Below are 17,500 nucleotides of genomic sequence, written 5' to 3' on the forward strand. Positions count from 1 at the left end.
GAACAAGAAGATCCTAAAATACAAAGGTATCATAATCCATTTGCCAAGTAATTTCAAAAACAAATACAAAAATTTCAAAGATTATTATTGCGACAAGATAAGGAAAAATATTTAAATTGAACATTGCCAGAGAATTGAAAACTGTTCTATCAATAAGACAACTAAAGAACTGGCTACCAGGAGTACGAAACATCACACGAAAATTTAAAACTACAATGGACACTATCAAACTGGATGGACTGATGTTTTTAATGTGATGGAAAAAGAAGTCAAAGATAGATGGAATCACTATTGTTCCACCTTATACAAAAAGAATAAAAATCTTTAACACAACATTAATTAGACTCATGACGCGAGGATGAACCCACCGCCACTTGCTGGACGAAGTTATAAAAGCCATAAAAGAAGTAAGATAACAAGAGCCCGGAATAGATGAAATCACAGCATAACTAATTAAGATGCTTGCGAAAGTGTTGAATACTTCTTCTACAAACCTCTGTACAAAAATATGGAATTAAAGAAAATTGCCAGAAGACTGGTAAATCAGTCTTTACTCCATACCTAAAAAGGTGACGCACTCCAATGCAACATCATAAGTACAATTGACTTAATAAGTCACAGCAGCAAAATTTGTTGAAAATTATTGCTGAACAGTGACAAGTTGAAGTTAAGAGAGGAAATTGCAGACAACCCGCGGTTTCGCCCTGGAAAAGGTCCAGAAACCATTTCTAAATTTAAAATGATCATAGAGAAAAAACAGAGAAGCATCAAAGACCTATACAGTGTTTGCATCATCGATTATGTGAAAGCCTTTTGAATACTTGTTGATCAGTATCTCTGGAAATAAATGTACGATATGAAGTTTCCAAAACACATCATCCAATTAATAAAAGCCTTGTATGACAACTAACAAGCATGCTGTAGAACACTATGGTACAGAATGGTTTCGAAGTCAACAAGGAGTACGACAGGGTTTGCATTTCTGTCTCCGCACCTCTTAATATATATTCTAAACAATTATGAGAAGGTGCTCTAGAGCATTTTTGAAGGAACTGTGGATGTTTGGAGGATACAAAATATTCAAATCTGAGGTACGCCGATGATATCCCCAGTTTTGATGCCAGCAGTTCACTGAACTACAACAACTACTAGATAAAGTTAGAGAAGCAAGTCGAAAAGGCTGCTTATTTCTTATGCCAAGAACCTAGATCATGAAGATTCAAAGATAACGGCAATGAACAATGATGAACATGTTAAAATCAATGGAATGATTTGTGGAAAATGTGAAGAGTTCACTTATTCTTGGAGCTGTTTTGGATATACATATGATGATTACCGGAGATAAAAGAGAATTTACATGCGCAAAACGCCACAGTTGCTCTCAATAACATCTGGAAAGACCGAAGCATTACCTTAACGGACAAAGCCTGAGGTTTATTGAACTCTTAGTTTTCCCATTGCATCATAGGTTCTGAGTGTTGGGTGTTGAAGTAGATAGACAAGAAAAGATCAATAGTTTTTGAAATGTGGGTGTTACAGACGAGTACTCTGCGTATTAGCTGGACAAGAAGAAGACGCATGATGAAAGTGCTGAGAAAAATAAATTGGTAAAGTACCGACTTTTGGCCAGCTTGAACAAGAGGAAATTAAACGTTTATTGGTCATGTAATGATGAAGTAAAAGTATTGATAAAACTTGCTGACAAGGGATGGTGTAGGAACAGAGGAAGAAGGCTAACCAAAGACAAGACTGAGCGACAATATCAAAGATATTTGCGGGCTGTCGATGTATAAGTGGAAAGAAAAGCGTAAGATCGAGTTTAGTGGCGAAGGATGGTGGGAGGGTCCACGGCTGCTCAGCATGAGCATACCGTTATTGATTGATATACAACACACACATACACACACACACACACACACACACACACCAATAGACACACACACACACACACACACCACATACACACACAAAAAAAAAACCCACCCAAAACACACACACCCAGATATATGTATATCGATACGATATATATATATATAATATATATATATATATATTGTAATATATATATAATTATATTAATAATTTATTATACCTATTATTATATGTATATAGATAATAGCATATCGCTCCTCTCTGCTCTCATCTCTCTCTCGCTCTCTCTCTCTCTCTCTCTATATAATATATATATAATAAATTTTTTAAAAATTAATTTATTTAATATATATATTATATAATATGTATATTGTGGTGGTTTGTGTGTGTGTGTGTGTGTTGTGTGTGGGTGTGTGTGTGTGTGTGTGTGTTATGTGTGATACTACATACATAATACATGCATATATATATAATATTATATAATAATATATATATAATATATTATATATATATATATATGTGTGTGTGTGTGTGTTGTGTGTGGGGTGTGTGTGTGTGTGTGTGTGTGTGTGTGTCTGTGTTGTACATATGTTATACACATGTATATATACAGTATGTATGCATATATATATCATATATATCTATATATATATATATATGATATATATATCCATAATATATATATATATCTATATATATACTATATATATATATATATATATTTGTAAGTATATATTCCCGCACCACCGGCTATTCCTTGCACACAGTGGGTAGTTTGGAAGCACAATAAACAGACAAGCTACAATTTGACTGAAGTCAAGAGAGCCTGTCACAGCAAACCCTAAATCATTGTTATCATTATCATTATAATAGATATATATATATATTTATCTATATATATATACATATGTATATATTATAATATACATATATCATATATATAATATATATAGTATATATATATCATATATATATATATAGAATAGATATATATATATATATATATTATTGGTGTCATTACCGATGCGATATTTGATGAACTACTTGGCGCCAACTTTAGCAAATCCGTGAGTGTGTGTGTGTGTGTGTGTGTGTGTGTCTGTGTGTGTGTCTGTGTGTGTATGTGTGAGTGTGTGTACGTGTGTGTGTTTGTACATTCATGCATGAATGCACACAAGCATCTCCCACATAGTACATACACGAAATTGCTAAAGTTGTGTAAATCAAACCTAGATACGATAGTGGCTGACTTTATCATACATATGATGGTGGGGTGAAAACCACCAACAATGATTGCCCAGACGACTACTCCCCCTGGAGAAGGATCCTTGGTCAGCCTAGCCAGTATCAAAACCCAGTCAACTACATGATGTCAACATGGCGACAAGTAGTTCGTCAAATATCGTATCGGTGATGGCACCAATAAAAATAATTAAAAATCACACACACACACACACACACACACACCACACACACACACACACACACACACACACATATTATTATATATCTATATATATATTCATATATATATATATATTATATATATTATACATATAATATATATATCATGTATATATAAATATATTATATATATATATATATATATATATATATATATATATATGTAAAGAAACATACTCCACACACAGACCCGCAACACACACACACTATGGGTATATATATATGTATATATATAATTTATCTATATTATGATATATATATATTACATATATAATATATGGGGCCGCGGTGGCCGAATGGTAGAGCGTTCGGATCAAGACTGTCCACGAACGGCATCTGGAGTTCGAGGTTCGAGTCAACCGCCGGCGCGTTGTTTCCCTTGGGCAAGAGACTTCACACTCGATTGCCTACCTAGCCCTGGTGGCCAAGCCAGCTCCAGTCAGTGCCGGGTAATAATTAGGGTGACTCGATAAAAAAAAAAACGGGCGGAAGGCAATGGCTAAACCACCGCTCTAACTTGCTAAGAATAAATCATGGAGACCATGATCGTCCATGCGCGTGCCGAATGGTTAGAGCGTCGGACTCAAGACTGGTCACGAAACGGCAATCTAATTCGAGGGTTCAGTCACCGACGCGCACGTTGTTCCTTGCAAAGAATTCACCTTCATTGCCTACCTACCACTGGGTGGCCAAGCAAGCCAAGTCAAGTGCTGGTCCAAGCCCTGATAAATAGAAGGATGATTACCTAACTGAACTGGTTGTCCGGCTCGCGGCACTCTCCGTGGAAAGGAACTGGGACCCTACCACGTACTCTCACCATCCAAGAGCATCACAGAAAACTACAATTTAATATCATGTTGTGACCCCACGACGGCGGCTCAGACAGGAACCTACCGTTAAAAGAAGAAGAATATATATATATATATATATATATATATATATATATTATATATATAAATATATATATATATATATATATATACTGGGTGTTTGTGTGGTGTGTATGTGTGTGTGTATTTATATATGTTATATGTATATTATATACACATATATATGTATGTTATGTATCTATAATATATATATATAGAGATAAAAATATATATATATATTAATGATATATATATATATATGTGTGTGTGTGTGTGGTGTGTTTGTGTGTATTATACATAATAATATATATATATATATATAGATATATATTATATATTACATATATAATCTATATATTATATATATATATATATACATATATATATATATATATATATATATATATATATATATATATATATATATATATATGTATGTGCATATGTATGTGTACGTCTGTGCGATTTGTGCTATCTTACAGCAGAAATGAAAATTGTCCAATCAAAGTTCGATCCGGATCGAGAGAGGCTTCCCTCCTCCTCTATACCCCCTGCCCCCTCCTGCCAATCCCACACGCGATGCCGCCCTCGGAGCGTTGGCCCGTTCAGCCAGCGCTCTCCAATTCCGCGCAGTTGTGTGGGCGCCTGTGTACCTCTAGCGCACCGGAACTCCAGAAAGTTAAGGATTCCAGCAGCAGCCTTGGGATCACATTTATAGCACCTACGTTCCTCGCGCTTCATTCATTGCCTTGTAAGGCCTTTGCGACTCTACGGGAATGGTGGCGGGCAGTCTGACCTACTTGCCCCACGCGCTGGTCATACAGTCGGGCGGTCTTTCATACAGTAGCTACCCCCCCCCTTGATATAATAAGACGTTGTGGATGTCTAAATGAAGTATAGAGAGAGAGGGGTGTGGAAGGATGGAGAAGAGAGAGCGAGAGCAGAGAGAGAGGTGAGGGGGGGGGGGCGTGAGTGAGCAGTGCTATAAGAAAATGCTAACGATTTCAAAATGATATACATTCTATGGAATAATGATATAGTGTAAAACCTGACTGGTTTATACCTGCTGGGATTTATTGCCTGTGATTATAAGACTCAAGTAACTGAGGTCAGTGTGATATTTCAAGGCACACTTCTGAACCTATTGATAATGACCTTCACAGTTATGCATTAGTGTATTCGTGTTCAGAAATAAAACTTTTGTTTTGGAGCACTGTATATTATATACACTGTTTTTTAAACATGCATATTGTAGGTTAGTTTCCTGTTTAATTTATCTATCAAAGGTCTAATGAACTCTTTTATTTAAAAACCCCCCCTACCTCCGTTAAACTCTTTTTATCTTGGTCTTCTCACTTGTAATAACTGAATTTCAACATCACGGTTCTTGGCGTGGTTTCCCCAGTACGCCCTGGATGCACCACTGGTTCAGAACCAAATAAGTTCACGGGTGACTCATCCTAGTGCGCAGGTGGGTTGCAAAGTGCAACATCATGCAGCTTCTCGTGTCGCACATATGATGAGGAAATAACGTGGAGTGTGATGAAATGGATAATAAGTAGCTGTGGAGAGGTGGCGGTAGACGTGAAAGACGAGTGTTTTGCTTGTTTTCAGATTTCCGATATAAAACAAATGCAAAGATAGTATTTGTTTAAAACAATGAATGCACTCAACATAGGATTCTTACTTCCAGATAATGTGATATACTTTTTAATCATCATATATCTATCAAATTATTGAAAGTTTCAGGGAAAGCATTGATCATGTGGTATATATACAGTTACCTACAGCCCCAACGCCTCTATCGTGCCGCTAGTTTTTTCTTCATAAAACAATATAATTTCCTAAATATATACACAATACATATGCACACACAATCTCCCACTCTCTTCTCGCTCTAACGTCCCCCACCCACCCACCCGGGATATGATGCTTCGTTATTCTGCTTTCTAAGAAATGCTTTAGATACTACCGGTGAGGCTGTGCACGAGATGGTATTCAAGTCAGCGTTGAGAGGGTAAGTGAATCAGATACTTTATTCCTAATTTGGGATATCTCTCGGGTATCCTGTATGTATTCGTAGCTCTCTCTCTGTCTCTGTCTCTGTCTCTCTCTCTCTCTCTCTCTCTCTCTCTCTCTCTCTCTCTCTCTCTCTCTCTCTCTCCACACACACACACACGCGCGCGCGCCCGCCATACACTTTATACCAATACAAGTTTAGAAGACGCAATATTAAACCAAGCAGATACACAAAGAGACCTTGAATAATCATAACTGGAACCGTAGCCCAATGATCATATTGACAAGGTTCATAAAATGACAGGGCCTGATTGCTAATTTTGAATATGGCATTCGTGTATGTGGACGAAAACATGGTACAAAAAGGTCATTACAGCCATCATAACGACCTAGTCTTGAGTATGGTGGGCAGTGTATGGATTCCACACTTCAAAAAGGATACAGATAATGAGAATGAGGTCAAAGCGCACCACAAGATGTCCCTTACTCTAAGAGAAAGGAGATACAAGAAAGAAATACAGAAATAGGTCTTAGTCTACTTTGGGAAGAAGAACAAAAGAGGTGACATATAATTCTGTTCAATTATATTACAGGAACGACGAAGATAGACAAAGATGACTTTTATTGACACAAGAAGGACGTAGAGGACACAGAAAAAAGTTGAAAGAGAAAGAGGCCGAGAAAGATTTCATGAGTTCATCCTCCCAAACAGGACTACTGAAACAAATAAAGTTGTGTGTGCCAAAATTGCACAATTTTAAAAGGTTATATGATAACTAAATATACACAGACGGGCCCGTCTGAGCTATTTCTCTCCTCGAACAAACAGTAAAGGTTAAGAACACACGCCACCGCCACGCACACGCACCACGCACAGCCACGCACACGCACACGCACACGCACACGCACACGCACACGCAAACGCACAAGAGACGCACACGCACACGCAACACGCACAAAGATAATCGCACACACAGCACACACACACACACACACACCGCGCGGCGCGCGCGCGCAGCGCGCAACGAAACCGTGTGTGCCGTACGCATCAGAAGTGGTGAATAAACCCTCTCTTGATAACCTCTTCCCCAGCTTCCCTCATCCAGACCTTCACACCATCCAGGAAGCGCAGCCCCACCTACCCGGATCCACCTCCTCCCCGCCGGACACTGAACGCCTTGACCTACTAGCAGTGGCGACGTCACCTTTGCCGAATTGCTTCGACTCGCTGATTCCTGGCACAGGTGTGGCGTGAACTTGTAGATCGAATGTTGTCTCATGAATTTGCGCAACTTCTTCTTGCTCTTTAATTATCAAAAACTTTGTAACGAGAAGGAAAGAAATGTAAACAGCGAATTTTTATGTTTAAAAGAACCATCATGAACTAAACGTGTAAACTTTCCGAGCCAATCCGGTCGAGGCACACGAGAGGCACACGTCCGTCACCGAGTGCCTAGTTAAAAGTGAGTGTAAAACCCTTACAACAGGGTTATATCTATGATATATTTTCAAGGTGTTAGTTTATAAGCAAGATGTGTAATTTGAAAGCTTACATGCAGCATAAACGTTTATATAATGTGAAATCTGGCTGAAAGGAAGGATGGTTGTGGGCGTGCCTTCTACAACTGTTGCTTCGTAGATGCCACATCACGAATCTTGGGTCAACTAAGTTTCAAGAAAGAAACAAACACTTGTATATGGAGACTTGAACGTCCGCCACTAATGTATTTCACTTGGTAGAATGTCACTTTGTAAACTTAAAATTAAAATATTACTGGGATAGAGAGTAAAAAGGGTCCATACAGGAGGGAGCGGTACCGTTTGTGTGGACCTGTTGTGGGGAGCGGTGTTGGTTAGTAACATAATTATAATTAGAAAGATGCACCTCTTCTCAGTCCTGAACAGCTGCGACCCTAACGTTCTCTCAACAAATAGCATGAGGGTGTTGCTTGTCCGTCTTATCAGTTGTGTGCATGTGTCCTTGGTCAGACGTGGGTGAGAAGGCACTGTTGCACACCTGGACGAGGCGAGACAGGTAAGTTGTGTTGTTGCCTCCTACCTGTCCATTCACACTAGGTAGCTGATTATCAAGGGGCACGTGGAAATTATTGATGGTTTGATTGTGTGTTTCTAGACTAAAACGTGCATAGGTATGAGAAACATTTTCAATCTTAGTGATAATATGTACAATAGTTGGTAAAACTCGGGTTTTCGTGATATTGCCAGAATTCGTGTTTATATGGTTTCAGTTATTATTGTACTCTTTTTGCTCAATATAGTTTGAAATATGTCAGGGATCATTCATTCAAATTTTATTTAAACATAGTAATTATTAGGTTTCGTGCCATTTTCCTGTTTTATTCATTGCTTCAGATTTTGAAAGAAACTACATGTTTTTTTGTTATATTATTATTAGGAAGAGAAATTCAAATTTTTCTCTAACGAAGTAGGAAAAGTTATTGTTTAGAGGTCAGTGTGCATAATTCTTGAAAGCATTACATCTTTTATTCGGGACCAAATTTACGTTTAGAAAAAGCATTTGCATTTTCAAGAGTTCACAGTAGTATAAATTTGTCTTCAAGATTTTATTCTCCTTAATAGAAAAAATTTGGAAATGTTTAGTTTTTTTTGTAGTGTACTTTAAACACTGAATCTATAGCTTATATTAACGTCTTGGTTTTCAAAGTTAATTCTGACATTCATTAATAAACTTGTAAAAACTTATAGACAACACACATATAATACGTCACATGTAAATAATTAGCTACATGTACGACATTCAAGTACAGCACAATTAATGTCTTCCAATACTTTCCTGTGAAGCAGAAACATTTTTCAGATTAGATGTTGTATAAATCACCATTTTTATATAGTTTATGTTATATATACAGTAGTTGCTTAGCATTAAGGAGCCATTGAGCTTTCATGGTATTACTTTAAAGAAATTAAACAGAGAAATACAACGAGCCTGGCAGGAGTTGCAAGTGCAGATGATTGAATGCTGTTTTTTCAGATACCCAGATGTATATATGGAGAAACTTTTTGCCAGGGAATGCCCGTACACTCTTTCACATAGCCACATATGTGTAATGCATATGCTATATTTTACTTATTCTTTGCATGTGCATGCATATGCACAGTTAAACGTAGACTTACACTTTTACTCATATTTAAATTTAATACTCACTCACTAATGTGCTCTTACGCATTTAGTCTGTTGTTATATTTTGCTGTGTTTTTATATATGAAATGTAAATGTTCCGTATCCGAACATGTATTTAATCCAAAACCGACGGGCATGGCCATGTAACGTACCTGCCATGGTCGTACATACATGGCCAGCCGACTTTAAGTTTTCTTTATTAAAGTGTTTTTTACACATAGGACTGTACTTGTACCAGTCACATTAGCCAATTATTGAGTACTACTTGCCTCATCCTGGTGTCCTTTTCCTTGATTTTTGAAAATATTTTTATTGTATCTTGTTATTGCCGCTACTAATGTCAATAACATTATAGTAATTACAATATCTGTATAAAAAGAACATCAATAATGAATACATTATAAAAAAAAAAAAAAAAAAAGTTTTTCTCACAATTTAGAAAGGTGAAATCAGGTAAGGTCACAAGATCTACTAATTGACTCATTTGTGGCTAAGCCTAGCAGAGCCATCTATGTGCAGAGATATTTCACAAAAAATTCTAAAATGAGCACAGCATTTGCAACTGGTGACATTAGATTGACACAATTAGTTTGCATAATAATATTTACAGTATCTATTGATTCTATGAAATAATCGTGAAGGAATGTTTTTGGTATCATAGAATTTGCATATACAGTGATCTATTTTGTTAAAACATTGATGATAGTGTTTGAAAGAATAACAATACTATTGTACAATTTAGTGTAGAAAGGAGTTTGATGTCGTTAAACTTCCTTACACGCTTACGCTAATGCATTCGCATGAATGTTTAATGGATTAGTGTCACTTTTCTTTGGGAGTAGCATTATACTCAAATAACTATCTTTGAAATAGCATGATTTTAGTTATAAAGCACACCTCTAGTTGTTTTTCCTTCTAACATCCATTGCGTTCAATAACATTTATCTAACACTTAATAGCTATTTGCCATTTAAGGTTACCCAGCTTCATATTTCTTGTTCGGTCCATTAACCACAAGATGTAATAATTGTTTCTTGATATGTTTCATTGTACCTAGTCACACTATCATCTCTTTGACATGTAATAGTTCAGTGGTAATGTGGTACGTAGAGAGAGACACCAAAATAATCCCAAATTTAACTCTTAAGATTTCTCTAATTGTGGAACATAGGTAACTCTAAATAGAATTTGATTGCAGTTGCTATCAAGTTAGGACTTAATTTTTTTCTAGTGGTAAAAAAATGCATTTTGTACAAATGATATGTCCAATTTTAAGTATTTGTGAGTAGAATATCCCCTTTAACTGATTTCAAAGCATACATTGCAATGTTTTGAATGCAGAATTTAATATGCCTTCACAAAGTATTTTTTACTAGATTTGTAATTTTTAATGTCATGTAAATAGTACTCAAAGGCATGATTTCTGTAATTGTATATATTAAGATGCATGCAAAAAAAATGTAAAAAAAATATTTCGGAGAGCATTTTTCCTGTTACATTGTTTGAATAACCTATATCGTTCATCAGATGCTTACACAAGAAATGTAATAAATTTGATGCTTCCAGTAAATGTAAAGCTAGCCTTTGATTTCTATAGAGCTTCCACAAAAGCACATTAGCAATATCACTAGAAAACAAACTGACTAACGAACAGTCCTTGAGTGTCTCCGTAGTATTTGCAAACTCTGAATGTTAGAGAACCAATGGGATATACATACCATTATAAAAAAGAAAAACCCCCACCCCCTTGTATGATTTTTTTCAGTCTGTTAATACACTACTCATGATTATATTTAATACCTGAAAATTAATTTCAAAGATTTTACAACTAGATTAGACGACTACCCAGAATGTCATAAATGCGTTTTTTTATGTACTGATCATCACAGTGTAACATACTTAATGAATTTTTTAACAGAAACAAAGTAAATTATTCCTTTCAGTATTGAATAATGTAACATTTGTGCCCAAAGTGTGGCTTTATCAATAGCCACTTATTGCCACTTTTATGTTTTTAATAAAAATTAGAAAGTTGGACTTATTAAGAGCATCATGATTCATGCAAAAAGGTTTATTAAAGTAAGTCTATTTAATTTGTAATTGTGTAACCTTGTGCCTAGCTGCCGATCTCCATACGATAAAATTGTATAATAAATTCTGGAATAATTAGCTTGACATTACTTAAATGGATAAATCTAAGGTATCTGGTACATTTCTGGCATGTATGGGTGTTTATCTATAGGATGTAAGTTATATTATATATTATAATCTTAGATAATATTAGAATAACAAATGAGTATGTGATGGATCTAATATAAATCTCTTGCAGATAACTAATAAGAAATGGGTTCCAGGAGAAGGAGTGGTGTAGGTGGTGGTACAGGTGCTGGTGCTGGTGCAGAGCTCAACAGAACCACAGGGTCATGGGTCTCTATGCTGTCCTCTGGCTCCTCTTGGCTGATTTTCGCTGCACTCTGGGTTGCTGGGTTCTGTGCTGTGGTCAACATGCTCATCCCTTCACAAGTGTGCTTGCCACGCGTTAGCATTAAGTAATACTTTACTTTTCTCTACCAGCAAGTGATAAAAGAGAGAAATGCCAGTATACCTTTGTTGATTTTCCAGTTTTAGACTCATTAATTTTACTTTTTTTTTTTTCTGTTTATTGTTTTGGAATATACTGATGCACTGGCATAAGCTATCACTTTGGAATAAATGATAATTTTTTGATAATTATCCTACTTCAGATCTTAAATGTACGAATGTGAGAATATCTCTGGTGAAGATTTTTTTTAAGTAGATCATAAATGAGGGGGATTGAGCGCCTCTGCCTTTTTTCTGCAGATTTTTTATCAAAACGACTTATATTGTTACATGTTTTTGCAATGTAAAGCTCAAATTTATCTTGTCAATTATATAAAATGGTGCATTACATCTCTTATTGTAGTTGGGTAAATCCCCCAACTGCAATTTCTGGAGTGTACAATTTGATGACATGACTGTAAAGTCCATAATATCATTATTTTTCTTAATCCAATAACTACCGCTGGAACTGCAGTGCATTGTATTGTAGGATTTTAGAACATTAAAAAAAATCTTGTATAGGTAATATGTCTTATGTAAATGAGGCAATTGCTCCTTTATGCCCAACACTGTTTTGGTATTTCCCACACCACTATAGCACCTAATTGTTACTAGCTAGGCTTGTAAACAAATGTTTGTAAGATTAAAGTTTCCTTCAAATAACATGGCCTGAATCAAAAATCTTGATTCCAAAAAAAGGATACCAAATCATCAAAAAAAGACGAGTCTCTGACAAGGGCTATGTCTTGATGCGTGCCATCTGTAATTTTGGGTCTCGTGCAGCCATGACATGGTAATGGTGCCATCTCCAAGCAGTAGGTTAATTGGTAATTTGCTATATATTACATATATAGCCAAAGAAGTCAAAGGAACCCCCCCATTAAAAAAAAAATTTATTCTTCAATTCTAGATATGTTTTGATGCTATCTTTTTTTTTCATTTGTTTGTAAAATCTATATCCTATATTTTCATAGCTCTTTAATAAAACGAAAAATAATTTCAAAACATTTTGTGTTTGCAAAAGGTGTGATACAATGAAAATATATTTTTGAAACATAGCATCATGCAAACCCATATTAAATGTTTTTTTTTAATCGAAAAATTACGACTGTGTCGAAATTAAGAAAAGTCTCATAATAGTAAAAAAGAACCAAGGTATTCAGTATAAGAAATAATCTGCTCAAGTAGTTAGTTATCAGTGTCTGTGAATCTTCATAACGTGAAGTTGTAGCCTTGTCTTTTGTACTCACTGGAATGGTTAACATCTCTACCTATATATTCTGGGCAGCATAGATCTAGTAGATCTTCCTGATTGATACATTTTCAAGTAAGAAGCCACTGTAAGCTGTATCTGAACAGATGTTATGTGGCGATCTGTTGGCACTTGCTGTAATGCACAGGTAGAGGCCGTGACATTGATTGTGCAGTCCGCTAATGTAAATAATTACTTCCTGAATTAAAAACTTTCAAGCATTTAAGACTGTAACACTTTAATATTGTACTAAACTGGAATAGAATGAATACATGTTGTGTTGAGTAATTTCAGATTATCAGAATATAAGTTAACTTAGAAGTGATTTATTGAGCTATAAGATAATATATACAAGTATCCAAATGGTCAAACAAAGCTCTTAAACTTTTTCCAGAGAAAATTGTCCCTTTTAATTGAGGGCAGATTATTGTAGAACTCTTTTCAGATATTTACGAACCTGCTATATACATATATGGAGATAATTTCCATTACTAATATATATATAATATATATATAATATATATATAATATTATTCTAATAGTATATCTATTATATATACATATATATACATATATATATATATCATATCATATACATATACATATATATATACATATACAATATATACATATATACATATATACAGTATATAGATACATTATCCATATACATATATATACAAATACATATACAAACCTATACATATATATATACATATATATACATATACATATACATATATATACATATACATATACATATATATACATATACATATATATACATATACATATATATATGTACACATACACATATATATATATATATATATATATATATATATATATATGTGTATGTGTACATATATGTATATGTATGTATCTAAGTATATATGTTAACCCAACCACTACAGTTTTATGTAATATCCTCCCCTGTAGTTTTTTGTGAATTTTGTTACATACAGATGGCTCCACATGTGTTCAGCCAGCAAGGAGTCTGTCAGTATGCCCTAGTGACCTGATCCTGATTTCCCCATTCCTTGAATTGGTGGGAAAATGTGTTTTTCTCTCTAAATACTATTGATATTGATACTGTCATTATTCTTATTGATATTATGATTATTAAATTGTTATTAAAATATTAGCATTATTAAAGACTCTGATAATCAAAAGAGGCACTTCCAAAATCAAGGAAAAGGGTAAACATGTGAGATAGAACTAATAACTGACTTGGTGATTAAGCACTTATAGAGCCATCTATGTGTAAATACAATAAATTTATATTATAGTGGGCATAGCATATATTCTTGCCATCTGTGCTAATTGGGTTAAGTACAGATGTATTCACAGTGGCTTTTTTTTTTTCTTCTTCTTCTTCTTTCTTTCTTTCTTCCTTCCCAAGTTACTGGGAATGGTGGGGTGACAAGTTCCTTTCCCCAGTAGACTCAAGCTTTCACTTATAAATTAATTCAAGGGAAGAGCCCAGCTGTAGGCCTTGCATTGCAAAGCCAATGCTCTATCACTGAGATATATTAGTTCCATATAATCATGTAGCTGTCCAAGAACATGAAAGGTCATTAATTATGATTTGCACCTTATTTTATGTGCTGAGAATGACTTCTCTTGAGAAAATACCTATAATATTTTTTTTTTCCCCCCTCCCCGTAGGCTGTCACTGACGTTTTGCTTCGTGGAACACAGCTGACGTATTTCTGTGCTAAGAACATGATGGAACGCAACAACTTCAGTGAAGCAATGGCAAATGCTGCCACCACTGTTCCTCCCACAGTTCTTGTTGTACAGAGCTAGACTTTGGTATTGGAAGAGCAATATTATTATTATTGTTTTTTGTTTTTTTCATAAGTATTTCTTCAAATTCTATGTTCCACAAACTAAAAAGAATTTTTTTTACACATTTCGTATAAAGAGGTATGAATTGTAGGGTTTAGTAGTTCCCTGTGATAATATCTAAAACGAGATATTGCACTGTAATTTTTCTCCATCAGATAGATGTTATGAAAAAATACACTTCAATTGAAGAGAAGACCATGTTTTAATGAGATCATATGATCACTTTCTTAGGTGCCAAATTTGCATACTCGTTTGACAATATCTGCTCTAGTTGGAACACAGCCTAGAGGAGTACTTACTTTTTTTTTTTTTTTTTTTATAATCTCTATATCTCATAAATTATTGCTCATTATTTCATGTTCAATTTAAAAAGTTGCTTTCTGATGTACATGCATTTATTTTCAGAAATTTGCTCTTTGTAAACTGTTTTCTTGCCTTTTCAATGCTACTCAGAGTTTGATTTAGTCACTAAGCTGTCTCTAATGTTCATATGCAGTCCTTTATGAATGTTATGTACAGGAGAATAGATGTTGCATTTTTGTTAAAAGCTGTTACATTGTTAATAATTTTTAGATGAATTCTTTGCAGTAGACGTCCTGCAACTGAAAGAAATGCTTCAGTCTTCCAATTGCTTCTAGAAATTTCACTGAATCTTTTGTAATACCTAATATTGTTGATTATTAAAAGTCTATTTTGGTTAATATTTAGACAAGTCAGAAGTTTGTAGAGAGGTTTAAATATTTTTAATGAATTTTTCTTGACTATTGATAACAGGGAAAATGATTGAAAAGAAAAATTACAATAATATAGAAAGATATGAATGTTGTGCATTTCCATAAACAAATGGTAAAGTATATATACATTTAAAAAATGTTATTCTTTAAATTTATTTTTCATATCCATGTTCTCTGAAACCATGCAAAATAATGTACAATTTATTGCCTGAAGCAAATACCAACCTTGTAACAAGGTATTGTTTGAAGTATTTTGGATACCATGTTGCATAAACAAATGGTATTTCTTAACTGCACAATATGTTAATTGAAGCCTCATATTGGTACTTTTAACACTTCTATCTTAAAGTTCAAATATAATTTTATATAAATTTAAGGATTTGAAAGTTTTGCATACAACTGTTTCAATTTGGTATTTGTTCTGACATATGAGAGAGTGGAAGCATTTTATTGGGAGATAATTTTCTACTTCTGAAAAAAGCAAACCTTTTCTTTAATTCAATAAGTCAGCTGCCATTATTATAGTAAGAGGATAATTTACAGGGAATTTACCACTGTTATTCTTGTCATATTAAAGAAACAAAGCAAAATGGATCTTTTGAGTTGAAAGTGATTCCCTTAACCAGTGTCATTTTTATACCTAGTATGTAGTGTGAGTCTACTAATTAAGCAATTGCAGAATACTTGCATGTCCATTTGGGTCATTTAATTAATTGTTTGTTAAATTTCTATCTCTAAAACAGGCCAGTGTTCTGTAATTTACTTTGTAATTGAAGGCACAAATCAATCAGAAAGATGCTTTTATTAAAGTATGGAGAAAGTGTCTGGAGGAAAGAAAATGCTGTTTCTATTTATTCTGTTTATACATTGTTCCTGACTATGATGCACAAGTGCACTATAGTTTGAATTATACTAATAAGTTTTAGCCATCATTGCCATGTAAGTTATAATGAAGCCCCATTTATGAATGAACTTGTGTAATTTTTTTATGTGCATATAATTATGTGCATCATCCTTTATAATTTTACTGGTGTTGAAGGAAAAAACTGATGAGGTCCATGTATTTCAATGCACAAACTTAAGATTTTGGGTATATTTCAAATATGGCAAGAGCCTGAAAGTGTTGCTAATTTTTCAGTTTAAAAATAAACTCAACGTCAAACCAATTTTTCTGTTCGTCCTACCTATAAAAATGATTTTTTTTTATTTTACATTTGGAATTAGTGTTTGAGTATAATCAAGGGAGTCCTGAAAATTATGAAACAAACTTCATTTGGGTTCATAAGAAAACAAGATAAGATGTGATATGAGATCCTTCTATTCACAACTCTCTCTATAAATTATTCACACCTTTAGCACATAATGAAAAAGACAATTTTGTACATACAATCTGAGACTGCATACTAATTTTACTTATGTACTTCAAAAATGCTTTACCATAAACTTGCTAGAACACAATACCAGTAAACAGAAATATACTGCAGTCATGAATCTTACTAAGCTCCCAGCTAAATGGTGTCTGTCTTCCCCAAACAAATCATACCTTTACAAAAACAAACTTGATTTTTCTTAAGGGGGGGGGGGGGGGCACGGAAAAAAATATATAACTTCATTAATTTGCCACTGATAGATAAAATCTACTATACCACAACTAACTTATCAACTGTTTCTGTCACTAGTGGAAGATGCTGCCATA

The 17,500-nt window shown here is 34.4% G+C and overlaps 2 protein-coding genes across 5 annotated transcripts in view; one reads left to right on the forward strand and one right to left on the reverse strand.

Moving 5' to 3' along the window:
• LOC119582733 overlaps positions 1–17,500 on the forward strand; it is a 46,122-nt gene that overhangs the window by 28,330 nt on the left and 292 nt on the right. For 3 of the 4 annotated variants that reach the window (XM_037931173.1, XM_037931179.1, XM_037931171.1), the window contains exon 3: positions 14,888–16,966. In XM_037931173.1, coding sequence (XP_037787101.1) covers positions 14,888–15,028 — 141 coding nt within the window. In that variant the 3' untranslated portion in view covers positions 15,029–16,966. Of the gene's footprint in view, positions 1–14,887 lie in introns of all 4 variants that reach the window. The other variant, XM_037931178.1, reaches the window with a different exon arrangement.
• LOC119578947 overlaps positions 15,389–17,500 on the reverse strand; it is a 20,952-nt gene continuing 18,840 nt past the window's right edge. Inside the window, exon 8 of the mRNA XM_037926630.1 lies at positions 15,389–17,500. This exon is cut by the window's right edge and continues 70 nt beyond it. Within this exon, the coding sequence (XP_037782558.1) occupies positions 17,445–17,500 (56 nt within the window). The 3' untranslated portion in view covers positions 15,389–17,444.

The sequence above is a fragment of the Penaeus monodon genome, chromosome 2 (assembly GCF_015228065.2).
Source record: "Penaeus monodon isolate SGIC_2016 chromosome 2, NSTDA_Pmon_1, whole genome shotgun sequence".
Lineage (NCBI taxonomy): Eukaryota > Metazoa > Arthropoda > Malacostraca > Decapoda > Penaeidae > Penaeus > Penaeus monodon.